General features: G+C 45.8%; 1 protein-coding gene across 1 annotated transcript in view; it reads right to left on the bottom strand.

The window, feature by feature from the left end:
* The window catches only part of LOC136384641 (ADAMTS-like protein 3), a 248,229-nt gene that overhangs the window by 103,662 nt on the left and 128,674 nt on the right, over positions 1 to 15,893 (bottom strand). The window contains exon 9 of the mRNA XM_066355073.1: positions 12,221 to 12,378. Coding sequence (XP_066211170.1) covers positions 12,221 to 12,378 — 158 coding nt within the window. The remainder of the gene's footprint in view (positions 1 to 12,220; positions 12,379 to 15,893) is intronic.

Raw genomic sequence — 15,893 nt, 5'->3', positions numbered from 1 at the left:
TCTGCCCATCTGGGGCCACTGCTCTGCTGCTTGGGAACTGAGCTATTTTAGCACCTGAGGTGAGGCCATGCAGTCATCTTCAGTGCCCGGGGCCAACTTGCTCATTTAAGTCAATGACTGCAGGGGATGAGAGAGAGAGAGGCGGGGGGGGGGGGGAGGGGGGGGGGGAGAAGGGTGGAGAAGCAGATGGTCACCTCTCCTGTGTTCCCTGACTGGGAATCGAACCTGGGACTTCCATACACTGAGCTGACCCTCTACTGCCGAGCCATCAGGCCAGGGTTTCTGAGAAGATATTTTTAAAAACTACACTAAGAATTAAAAAACAAAAATCCTAAAAGTTACCAGAAAGGAAAAAAAATTATTGCCTAAGTCAGATTGGCATCATATTTCTCATACATAACAACATATATAAAAAAATTCCAAAATCATACCTTCAATAATTTTCCATCTAGAATTCTATAGCCAAATTATTAGCCACTAACCAATGATCAATTCATAAGTCTATAAACAATCTATGATAAAATGATCAATCAGTCAACAGTGAAATAAAGACGTTTCAGACACAACGTGACTGAAACTTTACCACTCAGATGCTCTCTCGGGGGCAGGGATAAGAAACAACAACTAAAGAATATATGGAAAAAGAACTGATAAAAATACAGAAGAAAGTAATGAGATGCAAAAAGCATTAATGATTAAACAAATCAGTAAAGCTTATTAGTAAATATTAAATAAGGGTTGGCTGAAAAATCATAGTTTGATATAGTTAATTATGAAATGGTATAAGGATTCCAGCCAGTAGATGTGCATTGGGGGACAGGGATCTGCAGATGGGGCGGGGACAGCACAGGGGTCACAGTGGCTGACAACACTTTCAAGGAGTTTTGCTCCTGACTTTGGCAGAATGGCTGTTTTTGAGGGATCCTCCCAGGAAGAAGTAAAAATACTGCATAAAATACTTTCAAAAGTGCATCTGAAGGCATCAGGAACTACCTTATAAGTGAGGATCTCTGAGCCCAAGATCCCAGACACAAAGCAAACCCACAAAGGTGAGCAGAGCACCTGACACCATCTTCCTGTTCACAGCATTTTCCATTTTGCAAGAAGGTGACCAAGCAGCTGAGAGGCTGAGCATACCTGTGGTCAGACTCACAGGCAAGGGGAGCAAAACCTTGAGCTCTAAACCCACCACGGTGAGGAGTGTCCATCTACACCTCTGGCTCCAAGCTGAGGCCCCAGAAAGCTCCATCCTACAAATAAGAGTGAACTGGAAATAGACCAGTTTTCAATGGGAATGAAGCTCAGGGTCAAGTTATTTTAACTGCTTCTTGAATGGAAGAGATTGCCCACCAACCTGTTTTCCAGAACCAAAATTTATCCAGTCTCAAATTATATCTATGATCTTACATCCACTACATACAGCAAAACTTATAAATAACTAGGTATACAAAATAAATTTTTTAAGTAAAAGGAGGGAAAGTAGAGAAACAGACTCCTGCATGTGCCTCAACTGGGATCCACCTGGTGACCCCTATCTGGGGCCGATGCTCTGCTTATCTAGTGCCATGCTTGCAACCAAGCTAATTTTAGCACCTGAGGCAGCAAATGGGTGGCTGTTTTCCAACAGAACTCCATATTTAACAGAAACTGGTAGTCAGCTGGCTGGCCATAATCTGTTGACTCCTGGATTATATACACTGAACAGAGAATTAGTAAGTTAATTTAAAAAAATGTAGAAATTAGACATGTGGGATGAAGTTATAATTGTCATCCCAGAAAATAGAGAATGAAATGGCAGCTCTATCTAAATGAGGATCTTCCAAAATGGATGAGGGATATCAGACCACAGAGTCATGGAGCACTATGATGGACCTCAAGCAGAAGAAAGCCACTACTTACATCACAGTCAAACTGAAACACTTAAAAGTAGACAAAACAAAAAGACTCATAAACTTCTAAGAAACAAAAATAAGACTGACAGCTGACTTCTCAACACAATAAATGGAAGTCAGAAGACAAAGGAGTCAAAGTGCTAAAAATTTCAGAATGATAAAATGATCAAGTCACTGAAAGAGGCAATGTTCTCTTTTAAAATTTTATTTATTAATTTTAGAGAGAGGAAGGGAGAGGGAGAGAGAGAGAATGAGAAGAAGGGAGAGAGGAAGAGAGAGAGAGAGAAGAAGGGAGAGAGGACCATCAATCTGTTCTTGTATGTGCCCTGACCAGGGATTGAGCCAACAACCTCTGCTATTCAGGACGATGCTCTAATCACCTGAGCTATCCAGCCAGGATGAGGCAATGGTTCTAAAGGTGAGTCATTTGACAATCTAGCCTCAAAATATATCATTCAAAAATTGACAAGAATAAAAAAAAATTAGGCAAACACACAATCACAGCAGTAGGTTGAGCACATCTCTCATGGTAACTGACAGTCTCAGGCGGGGGACTGCTCCGTTTTCAGCTGTCCTCTCCTGCAGACTGACCTCCTCTATGGTGGTTTTTGGCTTAGGACCTCACAGAGGTAGGGAAAATGAAGAGCTTGGATTCATGGGTGAAGATCCTTGTCTTGTCCTTAGACCCAGAGCAGTGTCCCTTGTCCCTCAAGTCACTGGAAGGCTTCAGTGCCTGTGAACTCTGCCGTGTTCTTTCCTGGTTGGGGCTGGTGGACTCCTCTGGTGACCTGCCCTTTCCACACTCCTTGTTCTGCAAATTCTGTGAGGCATGGCCAGGGCTCCTATCCAATTCCCAGCCTAGCTTGGAGCCCCTTACCTACAGAGGCTCATGTTTTTTTTGTTTGTTTGTTTTTGTTTTTTTTGTATTTTTCTGAAGTTGGAAACGGGGAGGCAGTCAGACAGACTCTCGCATGCGCCCAACCGGGATCCACCGGGCGTGCCCACTAGGGGGCGATGCTCTGCCCATCTGGGGCGTTGCTCTGTTGCAACCAGAGCCATTCTTGCATCTGAGGCAGAGGCCATGGAGCCATCCTCAGTGCCTGGGCCAACTTTGCTCCAGTGGAGCCTTGGCTGTGGGAGGGGAAGAGAGAGACAGAGAGGAAGGAGAAGGGGAGGGGTGGAGAAGCAGATGGGCGCTTCTCCTGTGTGCCCTGACCAAGAATCGAACCTGGGACTCCTGCACGCCAGGCCGACGCTCTACCACTGAGCCAACCAGCCAGGGCCATACAGAGGCTAATGTTTTATCATCCAAGCAGTATGCTTTTGAGTGACAGAGGAACTACTACCAACTAAGCCAGAGCCACAGGCATAAACTAGGTCTTTTCTGAACAAACTAAGGTGTATGGTTACTCCACCTTTATCCCTCAGCTACAGGGTCACTTGTCCCCACCATGTCAACCCATCCGAGGATGGCCAGCCAAGAGCACATGGAGTTTCCTGGACATCTTCCCTGCCAAGTGGGAGTTGAGGGAGATTCCAAGGACTCGAACCCAGATTCAAGCTGTGAGTACACATCTCAAGATACTAATGCCCAGTGCATGCTGAGGCAGCGTCCCCTGGTGGTTGTGGATGGAGGTGGGAACCCTATGACAGTGCTTTTAACCTTTTCACACTTGGGGATCAGTGAAAATAGGAGAATTGTTTCAGGGGCCACTAAGGCAGAAATCACCCTGAGTACAAGCAAATTCAACTAAGATCACTGGGTCTATAATTTTCATACAACATCAGGGAGATTAATTAACTCTTTTGCAGGCTGGCACAGAATGTCTAGTGGACCAGCACCAGGCTGCAGACTGGAGGTTGAAAACCACTGCCGTGATGCATTTTCTTCTCAGGGTTTGAAATGAAAAGAAGAGAAAAAGCCCCTTTTCTGCCTTTGGCTTTGAAATCTACTTAATACGTCAGCTTCCCTGACCTGAGGAGTGAGTGCCTTCACACACATGTTTCGCTGCCTCATTTTTTTCATCCTGTCCCCTTCTGATCTCTTACCCACAACCCCCCAGGGCAGAGGACGCGGGCTTTGCACATCTTGGCTGGATTGTTGCTGCAGAAGAGCACCTCCTGTGTGGAGGATGCCGAAGGCACTAAGCCCGTGGCATTCTCTCTCTATTGTAAAAGAAATGCTTGGATTTAGTCCACTGAGCCTCACCCTTGAAATGTTATGAGACCTAAATCAGTTTATAAAAGCCTTACCTCCAGTGGTGGGATTCGGCCGTTCACACCAGCTTGGCAGAACTGATACCTAAGTTTTTGTTGAGTTCAGCGAACCAGCTGTCAAAATGGCATTTGTAATCAGGGTTCTGTCTGAGGTGGGCGCCTGGGCAGCTGCCCAATGTAGAAATCACAAATTCACATTCCTTGCTCTTTTTTTGTTTTGTTTTGTTTTGTTTCTGAAGCTGGAAATGGGGAGAGACAGTCAGACAGACTCCCGCATGCGCCCGACCAGGATCCACCCGGCATGCCCACGAGGGGTGACGCTCTGCCCACCAGGGGGCGATGCTCTGCCCCTCCTGGGCGTCGCCATGTTGCGACCAGAGCCACTCTAGCGCCTGGGGCAGAGGCCACAGAGCCATCCCCAGCGCCCGGGCCATCTTTGCTCCAATGGAGCCTTGGCTGCGGGAGGGGAAGAGACAGAGAGGAAGGAGGGGGGGAGGGGTGGAAAAGCAAATGGGCGCTTCTCCTGTGTGCCCTGGCCGGGAATCGAACCCGGGTCCTCCGCACGCTAGGTCTTTACTGTTTTTTAAACATTCATCTGCACCTCAGCGTATTGTAAGTACCCACAGTAATGTTCACTCTGTCCATAGGTGAAAAAATTGCAAGTGAGGACGCCAATCAAGAAGCAATATGGGAATATCTTAAATAACAGTTCTATTGTTTTTTGTCAGGCATTATTTAACATTTTTTCATTAATATTTTAAAAGTTTCTTATAATCTAGTTTTCTTATAATCTACCTCTTTTATTGTTATTTAAGTATTAAGTGCTTGAAATAATAAACTACCTTTCGGTATATCAACTTTTTTATACTTAAAACAGTCATTAGGGCAGAGAACCGGTTGTTAAGTTATTTGAATTCCACCACTGCTTACCTCTCTCCTGAGTTTCAAGTCTAAACAACAAGAACAAAAAATCCTACCTTCATAATCAAAAGTTGAACATTAATGCCCACTCTTTGCATCCTGGCTAACAACTGCCCAGTCACCAGCCACTACTCTCAGACCCCAGGGAGGACAGCTTCATCGGCATGGGAGATGGTCAGGTACTCACAATGGCAAGAGAGAGGTTCAACAACATTGAGTGGGCAAAGCTACAGTATTCCCAGCAAAAAATATTTAAAAAGTAACCCATGATAGGAAATACAGTGTGTCTGTAAAGTCATGGTGCACTTTTGACCAGTCACAGGAAAGCAACAAAAGACGATAGAAATGTGAAATCTGCACCAAATAAAAGGAAAGCTCTCCCAGTTTCATACCTATTCAGTGCAGTTTGATGTGGGCTCACACAGATTTTTTAGGGCTACTTAGGTAGCTATCCCGTATAGCCTCTACAGACTCGTCACTGACTGATGGCCTACCAGAACGGGGTTTCTCCACCAAACTGCCGGTTTCCTTCAACTGCTTATCCCACCGAGTAATGTTATTCCTATGTGGTGGCGCTTCGTTATAAACGTGTCGATATTCAAGTTGCACTTTGGTCACGGATTCGAATTTAGCGAGCCACAGACACACTGAACTTTCCTCTGTACCGCCCACATCTCGACTGGCATGGCCGTGGGCTGCTCTGCTGTATACACGGTGTTACATCATCATCTGTGCATGCGCATATGCTGCCACATCATCCTACAGAAACTGGGAGAGTTTTCCTTTTATTTGGTGCAGATATCACATTTCTATCATCTTTTGTTGTTTTCCTGTGACCGGTCAAAAGTGCACCGTGACTTTACGGATACACTGTAGTTCCAGCACTGGCTGGTTGGCTCAGTGGGTAGAGCATCAGCCAGGCATGTGGGTGTCCCAGGTCCGACCCTGGTCAGGGCACATATGAGAAGCGACCATTGATTAGCACAATAATTTCATAATGGTAAGAAAATTAATTCAAATTCAACTACCTAACTTAGTCACTTCAAAATAATTCTCCAAATTCACAGAAGAGATATTTATAGAAAACTCTACTTTTTTATGTGTGGACATACTTAAACATATAATTTAGCTGTGAATTCTGGTGTGTTAATCAAGAAATTTCCCTCAGCAGACCACATTACAGTAAACTATCGAGTGACAATTCAAAAGTTTCTACCTTTGTGATCAATGGGAAAAACTCGGAAAGAGACGGATTTCTGACTGAGAGGCACTATGGAACAGGTAGAGTTTCTTTTCTGTTGAGTACTATTATGGGTTGAATTACATTCCCTGGAAAAATATATGTTGAATTCCTAACTACCAGAACCTCCGAATGTGATCTGACTTGGAAATAGGGTCTTTGCAGATCTAGCCAAGTCCAGATGAGGTCGGTCAGGTGGTCCCTAATTCACTATGACTGGTATCCTTACAAAAAGGAGGAATTTGCGCACAGAGGCAGACAGGCGCAGAAGGGAATGATGTGGAGACACAGGGAGGACACTCGAAGCTACAAGAAGCCAGAAGAAGGCAGGAGACAGATTCCCTCTCACAGATGCCAGATGGGCCCCGCCTGACAAACCCTGATCTTAGACTTGCAGCCTCCAGAACCAGGAGCTGTCAGTGTGCTGTCTAAGCGTTCACTCTATGGTGCTACGTTACAGTAGCCTTGGGCAACTCAAAAGGGCACTGACTCTACAAACTGTGACCTGCTGAGTTTTGAAACACCTGTGAATATATAAATGTAGCTAGTGTCTGTACCACAAAGCAAGGCTGTAACTAGTCTTTGAGAGAAAAAAAAACCCAGGTGGTTTCAACTCCTCCCGTTCCTAGATCAGTCAGATGTGCCATCACAACTCTGCAGGAAAAGAATATAGACTCTGTAGGTAGAGAACATAAGTTTATCTAGAGCTCAGGTTGTAGGAAACTGAAGACAGAGGCTCTCATAGCCCAAAACAGGAGGAAGCAACAGCAGAAGACATTTTCCTACAGAAACGCAAATTCTCTGAATGGGAGAAAGATAACAGACAATTGGCATCAAAAGGAAGATTTCAGACCAAGAGGAAGAGAATCTTCCCCCCTGCTAATGGACATAGGTTTTGAAAGACAAGAAAAGCCATCAACGATAGTTAAAAATAGTTAACCATGGAAAGAGATGTCTTTATCAAAGCCACTTAATTTTGTTTTATTAGATTATTCTCATGGGCATAGAGTTAAAACACTTGCACACACATGTCAATGTTCAGTAAATGCTCACTGAATGAACAATGTCTATCTTACCATCCAATCTGAAAGGTACACAGCATTAATTCCTTGATCAAGACTCTCTGCTACTACCTGGTGGTGACATGTACACACTGTAGAGTAAAATAAGACCTTAGGGCTCGAATGCAAAAACCAACTCAGCAGTACTGTAGCAAAGTTCCTCCACGTGAACAAATTCTTCAGGAAAGCAAGATTGCATCATGAGGAATCCACGGGGCAGAAGGAAAAATGCAATTTTCAAGAATGGACCAATCATGAAAACAGAGCTTCTTAAAGGGTAGAAAAAATGGAATCATTGTCTCACTTGTGCAGTGAGTTACTAAACTTCAGAATCTGAGTGGCAGCCCTGGCTGATTGGCTCAGGGGACAGAGAATTGGCCCAGTGTGTGGATGTCCTGGTTTCAATCCCTAGTCAGGGCACACAAGAGAAACAACCATCTGCTTCTCTTCCCCTCTCTCTTCCCTTTCTCTCTATCTTCCCCTCCTGCAGCCAGTGGCTCTATTGGTTGGAGTGTCGCCCCAGGCCCTGACAATAGCTCAGTTGGACATCAACCTCAGGCACTAAAAATAGCTTGGCAAGTTGAGCATCGGTCCCAGATGGCAGTTGCCAGGTGCATCCTGGTTGGGGCACTTGTAGGAGTCTGTCTTACTATCTCCCCTCCTCTCACTTAAAAAAATAAAAAGAATCTGAGCATCAATAACCACAGAACAGTCTAACATTCTATTGATGTCTTCCTGTTTATCTAAGTAAGAATATAGTACTTGTCAACAATGCAATAAAAGTCTATGAAATGAGATCTCTCCTATGAACCATGTAAGGAAGTGCTCCACGCATCTCACTGTGCCCACGACTGAGCCAAATCAGCACTGCGTGGCAGGGCTGGTCTTCACACTCTCATACTCTCCCCGGTCTTCCACTGTTGGACCTGCCACTCTCAGTAGACAGGACAGAAAGAGACACAGTGAAGCACATGGCTGCCCATCATCAGTGACCTCACCTGCACCATCAACCTCCCATTCACAGCACCACCATCATGTGACGGCGCAATGGGCTGGGAAGACATCGGAAGGAAAGGCTTCCTTATCATAGCAACAACACAGAGTGGGCAAAACTACATGTTCCAAGCCAAAAAAAAAAGTCACCCATGAAAGAGGATAGTTCCTAGAAACACACCCACATTCTTTGGACAAGCTTGTGAGTCTGGGAAAAACAACATCGAAGTCATCCCTGATTCAACACAGCGTTTCTGATTTTGCCAAATTCTCACCCACCAAGCACACCACAGGCAGGACAGACATGGCTGTTGACATGACTATGAGGCTGTTTATGCATGAATTGGACGGCTGCATGTGACACCCTCTTTGCTAAATATATATTTATAAAAACCTCTTCAGTCAAGAGAGATCAAAAGCTTTCTAGAAGTTACAGTTAAAGCCCAGAATTGTTCATTAAATCTGAGAAAAACAGAACTCAGACCCAGGAAAACAGAAGACTGAGTACAGCCCATCTGGGGCCATTGCTCTCAACCAAGCTATTTTTAGCACCTGAGTGCTAAAAATAGACCATGGTGACATGCTGCTACAAGGTGTTCTATTAAGAGGTGAAGAAGGTATAGAATACTTTTTATTTATGCAAGTGGCATACATTTGTTTTCTTTTGAAGAATTATTTTAAATATTAAAATATTTTTAGTAAAATGAAGGTCACTTCCGCAAAGCACCCCTCCCCTCTGCAATAACCATTGGTCATGGTTTTGTTCATTGTTTTTAGTTTGGAGTGGATCCTTCCAAATCTTTAAATGAAATGTATGCACACATACACATATTTATGCCTGTGTGAATACACACACGTTTGAAGAAATAGTTTATGGGTATGTGTGTTTTTATGCATAGTATCAATAAACAGTATATACTACAAACAAACAATATCTTGAAATGTTAACTTTGGACTGTTTCTCCCACGCAATCGTACTAATGTCTCCTACTCAGTCATAGATCTCCAAACTGACTTGAGAAAATACAGATTCTCTGAGTAAGAATGAACAGGAAAGTTAAAAAAACAACAACACTGTGTGTGTGTGTGTGTGTGTGTGTGTGTGTGTGTGTGTTTACTACTTAAGAATCTAAACTGAAAATCCTAAGGCAAATGAGACACATATAGAATGTACTCATGGCAACAGAACAGAGAGAAAGAATAGAAAGACAGATGACAACCTTGGCTTTCTAAACACCGTTCACAATGCTACTGTCAAAGAACACTGGGTTGATGCTTCAAGGGTCTGAAAGAAGACAGGTAAATGTCTATAAATGGTAAGTGATGTCTATGAATGGCTACTTAAATGGCTACTATGCCTTTAATATTAGGGACACACAAGAAAGCGGTGTGGACTGAGGCAAAGCAGAAAGCATACCCTCATGAGAGAGCAGCTGTCACTCAGAGGCAGCCAACCATTGCTGTGGCAAAGTGCAGGTGAGCTGTCAGGTCTTCCCACGCTTAAAAAAAAAGGCAGAAGGCCCTGGCTGGTTAGCTCACTGGTAGAGCATTGGCCCAGGGTGCGGATGGCCTATGTTTGATTCCTAGACAGGACACACAGGAGAAGTGACCATGTGCTTCTCCACCCCTCTACCGCCCCTTCTCTCTTCCCCTCCCACAGCCATGGCTCAACTGGTTCGAGTGTATCACCCCAGGTGCTGAGGATGGCTCTGTAGAGCCTCAGCCTCAGGTGCTAAAAATAGCTTGGTTGCAAGCAATGGCCCCAGATGGGCAGAGCATTGGCCCCAGACAGGGGTTTCCGGGTGGATCCTGGTCAGGGCGCATGCAGTAGTCTGCCTCTCTATCTCCCTTCCTCTCCCTTGGAAAAAAAGAAGAAAAAAAGAAGTAGAAATAACTGGTATTCCTAGGTAAAAATCTCTCTCTCTCTCTCTCTCTCTCTCTCTCTCTTTTGTGACTAAGACAGAGAGAAAGACAGACAGACAGGAAGGGAGAGAGATGAGAAACATCAATTCTTCATTGTGGCTCCTTAGTTGTTCATTGTCTGCTTTTTCATATGTGCCTTTTTTGTTTTGTTTTGTTTTGTTTTTTGTTTTGTATTTTTCTGAAGCTGGAAACAGGGAGAGACAGTCAGACAGACTCCCGCATGCGCCCGACCAGGATCCACCCGGCACGCCCACCAGAGGCGACGCTCTGCCCACCAGGGGGCGATGCTCTGCCCCTCTGGGGTGTCGCTCTGCCACGACCAGAGCCACTCCAGCGCCTGGGGCAGAGGCCAAGGAGCCATCCCCAGCGCCCGGGCCATCTTTGCTCCAATGGAGCCTCGGCTGCGGGAGGGGAAGAGAGAGACAGAGAGGAAGGGGGGGGGTGGAGAAGCAGATGGGCGCTTCTCCTGTGTGCCCTGGCCGGGAATCGAACCCGGGTCCCCTGCACGCCAGGCCGACGCTCTACCGCTGAGCCAACCGGCCAGGGCCCATATGTGCCTTGATGGGGAGGGGGGCTACAGCAGAGCGAGTGACCCCTTGCTCAAGCCAGCAACCTTGGGTTTCAAGCCAGCGACCATGGGGTCATGTCTATGATCCCACACTCAAGCCAACGACCTCACACTCAAGCTGGTGAGCCTGCACTCAAGCCAGATGAGCCCGCACTCAAGCTTGCAACCTCGGGTTTCGAACCTGGGTCCTCTGCATCCCAGGCTGATGCTCTATCCATTGCACCACCACCTGGTCAGGCTAGGTAAAAATCTCTTGATTTTTAAGTGTTGACTATTTAAAATCCAAAGCTTACAAACAGCAAACCACAGAGCAGGTCAACACGTCACTGGTCACTGTACGGGCTGCATCAGGAGCCCAGGATGTCAGACTGAAGCTCTCACTTAACTCCACATGCATTCCTCCACTGGTACACAATGTCCCGAAGAAATATTGACAAGTTAACATGTGGAACACAGACAGTTCTGAAGGTGTTGGGTCTTTTCATAGGTAAAAATATCCCTCACCATTTGGTTCATTTTCTTGATCCCGCTTCTGTTTTGGAATGAGTTTCTGCAAAGGGAGAGGACAACCCCCGCCCCCACCCCCAAATGCCTTTTTCTTTTCATTTCTTCGGTATGTGCAGTTTTGGCAGAAGAATTTTCTATTACATCACCTTGGAACTATACTGGCTGCTCCAGTTTATATCCTGAGTGAGGATCTGTGCACGATCCAGATTTTCACTGAGAGGAGACGCAGGCACATGGTTACAGGGAAGGAGAGTTCTTCTGGGGGCACCTTGTCACAGGGGCCCAGACAAGTGCCGATAAGGAGACACTACCTGAGCCACCTAAAAAGGAGGGTAAGGAATGAGCCTTTCAGGGGTCTTCAAACTTTTTACACAGGGGCCAGTTCACTGTCCCTCAGACCATTGGAGGGCTGCCAAATACAGTGGTCCTCTCACTGACCACCAGTGAAAGAGGTGCCCCTTCCAGAAGTGCAGTGGGGGCTGGATAAATGGCCTCAGGGGGCCACACTGCGGCCCGCAGGCCGTAGTTTGGGGACACCTGCTCTTCACTCTCCTTTGCAAGAGCACAGAGCTGGTTAGGACGAGGAGTATTCAGCCATTGATCACGTCAACAGCTCCACCTAGAACGTCAAAACCGCACACAGTGTCCACAGGTCACAGACACAGCAACAACCTCTGTCCCGCAGAAGTGACATCTGTTTCTTAACTAGTAAGGTTCAGGAGCAGAAACTTGAGAGGGCTGAACAACTTTTTGGAACTGACACCAAGGTGGAAAGGTTAAGGATATGCTCTGAGTAAAACAATCATTGGTGACTTCCTGCTGAACACATTTACTGTTTTCAAAATTTGCGATGTGCTGAGCTTCTGATGCCTGAAGTTTACGAAGAGGACCATCCTACCTTGAAGATGAAATCAGCCATCAGCGGTCCAGGAATCTTGAAGGTCTGCCTCTCTGAGCCTCTCTGGAACTCCACTGTGGTGTTTTCTATGACGAAAACTCCAGGGCTGTTAAAGCTGTGTTCCCCTTTGTTTCCTTGGAGTGTTTTTGATTCAATAACTAAAAATTTAAAAATAAAATTTAAATTGAGAGCACTATCTTTTCTGAGATATAATTGATATATAACATCATGTTAGTTTCAGGTGCACAACATAATGATTTAATATTTGTTATCTATTGTGAAATGTTTACCACTTTAGTATAGTTAACAACCTTCACTTCACATAGTTATGATTTTTTTTTTTCTTGTGGTGAGAACTTCTAGGAGTTTCTCTCTCAGCTGCTTTCAAACATAGACTACAGTATCTTTAACTGTTGTCACCATGCTGTGCATTACACCCCAGAACTTTTTTTTTTGGTATCTTTCTGAAGCTGGAAACGGGGAGGCAGTCAGACAGACTCCCGCATGCGCCTGACCGGGATCCACCCGGCACGCCCACCAGGGGGCGATGCTCTGCCCATCCGGGGTGTTGCTCTGTTGCGACCAGAGCCACTATAACGCCTGAGGCAAAGACCATGGAGCCATCCCCAGCGCCAGGGCCATCTTTGCTCCAATGGAGCCTTGGCTGTGGGAGGGGAAGAGAGAGACAGAGAGGAAGGAGAGGGGGAGAGGTGGAGAAGCAGATGGGTGCTTCTCCTGTGTGCCCTGGCCGGGAATCGAACCCGGGACTTCCTCACGCCAGGCCGACGCTCTACCACTGAGCCAACCGGCCAGGGTCTATACCCCAGAACTTTTTAATATTAAAACTGAAAGTTTGTATCTTTCAACCCCCTTCATGTTTTTTCTTGGAAAGTGTGAGATTAAATTCTCCATCCACCCACCCTTGTCTCTAGCAATAACAATCTGTTCTAAATGAAAGGACTACTTTACAAGCATTATATTTCAGAAAGGTGTGTTACTATATATAATAGGGTATGATATCGACACAATGTAAATACATCCATTCAGTTTTCAAACATGGATTCACATTCGTGGAATAAACATGGAAGATTTCTAGTTGCCCATATCAAGGAGCTGCCCTAGGTCCAATTAGGTCTATTCAACACTTTGAAGCCATTTCTACCATAAGGGGAATATGTCTCATGAGACACACATATCACATGCACACATATATATGAGACACATATATATATATGAGGCACATATATATGAGACATATGTATGTGTGTATATACATATATACATATATATGCATATATATAATGATATAGCCATTTCTCAAAGTAAAGCTATGTTCCTCATTTTATCACCCATTCAATTTTTTTTTTTAAGCATGAGAGAGAGAAAGACACAGAAAGACAGACAGGAAGGGAGAGAGATGAGAACCATCAACTCATATCAACTCATAGTTGTGGCACCTTAGTTGTTCATTGATTGCTTTCTCATATGTGCCTTGACCAGGGGGCTCCAGCTGGGCCAGTGACCCCTTGCTCAAGCCAGTGACCTTGAGCTTCAGGCCAGTGACCTTTGGGCTCAAGCCAGTGACCATGGGTTCATGTCAATGATCCCACACTTAAGCTGGTGACCCGCACTCAAGCTGATGAGCCTGCGCTGAAGCCAGTGACCTTGGGGTTTCAAACCTGGGACCTCAGCATCCCAGGCTGATGCTCTCTCTATACATTGTACTACTGCCTGGTCAGGCTCACCCATTCAGATCTTAAACCCAGTTTTATTTAGAGAAAACCACAATGACACCTAAATTTACTTTTAAAAATAATCTTTATTTTGTAATAATTAGTCACAAGAAGTTGCAAACATAGTAGAGAGGCCCTGTGTACCTTTCATGCAGTTTCACGCGATGGAACACAACGATAACTCCACGTTATGTCACCACAGTACGATACCACAGCCAGGACTCTGACATCAATACAATCTGTGTCATTTCATCACACGTCACCACACCAAATAAAAACCTTTCCCATCACCACAAAGACCTCTCTTGTTTGTGTCTGCTGCCCCTTCACTCACATTTGCTTTTACATGAACAGAAGTGCTTTTCAGATGTCTGACAGAAACATGATCTTCAATGGTGTCACTACAACAGCATGTCTGCTTTATTTAAATGAGTTCTTTCTTTCCCCCTTTCTTTTTTCCCTTCATTTTGTACATGCCCCTATACTCAGTGAACTTGGTCGGAGGCTGAGAGATGCGATTAAAAAAAATACACGCTGGGTTTCAGGTCCCAGCTCTTTCCCCAGGTCGCTGCCTTGGGTTTTTGTCGCTTCAAAAAACGAAGAGTCGGCCCTGGCCGGTTGGCTCAGTGGTAGAGCGTCGGCCTGGCGTGCAGGGGTCCCGGGTTCGATTCCCGGCCAGGGCACACAGGAGAAGCGCCCATCTGCTTCTCCACCCCTCCCCCTCTCCTTCCTCTCTGTCTCTCTCTTCCCCTCCTGCAGCCAAAGGCTCCATTGGAGCAAAGATGGCCCGGGCGCTGGGGATGGCTCCTTGGCCTCTGCCCCAGGCGCTAGAGTGGCTCTGGTCGAGACAAGAGCGACGCCCCGGAGGGGCAGAGCATCGCCCCCTGGTGGGCAGAGCCTCGCCCTTGGTGGGCGTGCCGGGTGGATCCCGGTCAGGCGCATGCGGGAGTCTGTCTGACTGTCCCTCCCTGTTTCCAGCTTCGGAAAAATACAAAAAAAAAAAAAAAAAGGAAAAAAAATTAAAAACAACAACAACAAAAAAACGAAGAGTCAAAGCAGACAGTCTCCCAGGTCCTCTTCTGCTCTGAAAACCTACGCTTGATTCACTGGTGTTCAAAGATTCTTTAACCGTTTCAAAACAAACAACAGAACAGAACCGTTTCACACAAACAACACAACTCCATCCAGTTTGCAACCTAAAAACGAGAAGCAGCTAACACGCAGGCTAACAGCCCCGCATCAGGGGCTGCAATCCACACGCTCTGGTGGTTTTTCCGTTGCAGGGTTTCTCTCCACCACGGGAGCAGCTGAAGGAATCCAAGCGCCCTGGACAGACACTGTAACCGGCACCAGGAGACATCTCTGATTATGCCTGACAGGCAGGCCGGGAACTTTCCTGGGACGATCCAAAGGCTGGACATGAGCTACTTGATCTGCAGGAGTCATTAGCGGTCAGAGAGTAATGCTGGCTACTCTCAGGCACACAAAACCCCAACCACGCTGGCCCTGGTCTCCGTGACCGCAGTCGATTTTTTGGAACGTGTGAGATTAAATTCATTTCCTAGTTCCAATGAAGATATAAAGCTGAATGTTATAAAGGGAGTTGTCAGTAAAAGTGAGATGAGAAACGGGAAGTAGTCAGAGGGCCCAAGACTGGATGAAATCAGCCCTCTAACGAAAAGGAGGAGAAACAGCGAGCGTTCGGGCAACACCAAAACACAGAAGGAAGTTGGACAGAATCCACCCTCATGGAAGACAGGCAAAAAAACACCACGTTTCTACACTGGGGTTTAGCCTGAAATGACTTGATTGAATTCAAACAGTGTGCAATGGACTTCGCAGCCGAGTAATCACTTTACTGCGGCGCTACCCTTTGGGATCATGGCTTTTCAAGCTACATGGAATGTGAAGCTAAAGTGGGGGGGGGGGTCGTCAGAATC

Source organism: Saccopteryx leptura, chromosome 13, assembly GCF_036850995.1.
Source record: "Saccopteryx leptura isolate mSacLep1 chromosome 13, mSacLep1_pri_phased_curated, whole genome shotgun sequence".
Lineage (NCBI taxonomy): Eukaryota > Metazoa > Chordata > Mammalia > Chiroptera > Emballonuridae > Saccopteryx > Saccopteryx leptura.
The sequence above is the reverse complement of the archived record's forward strand: the minus strand, read 5'-3'. Positions and strand labels throughout refer to the sequence as shown.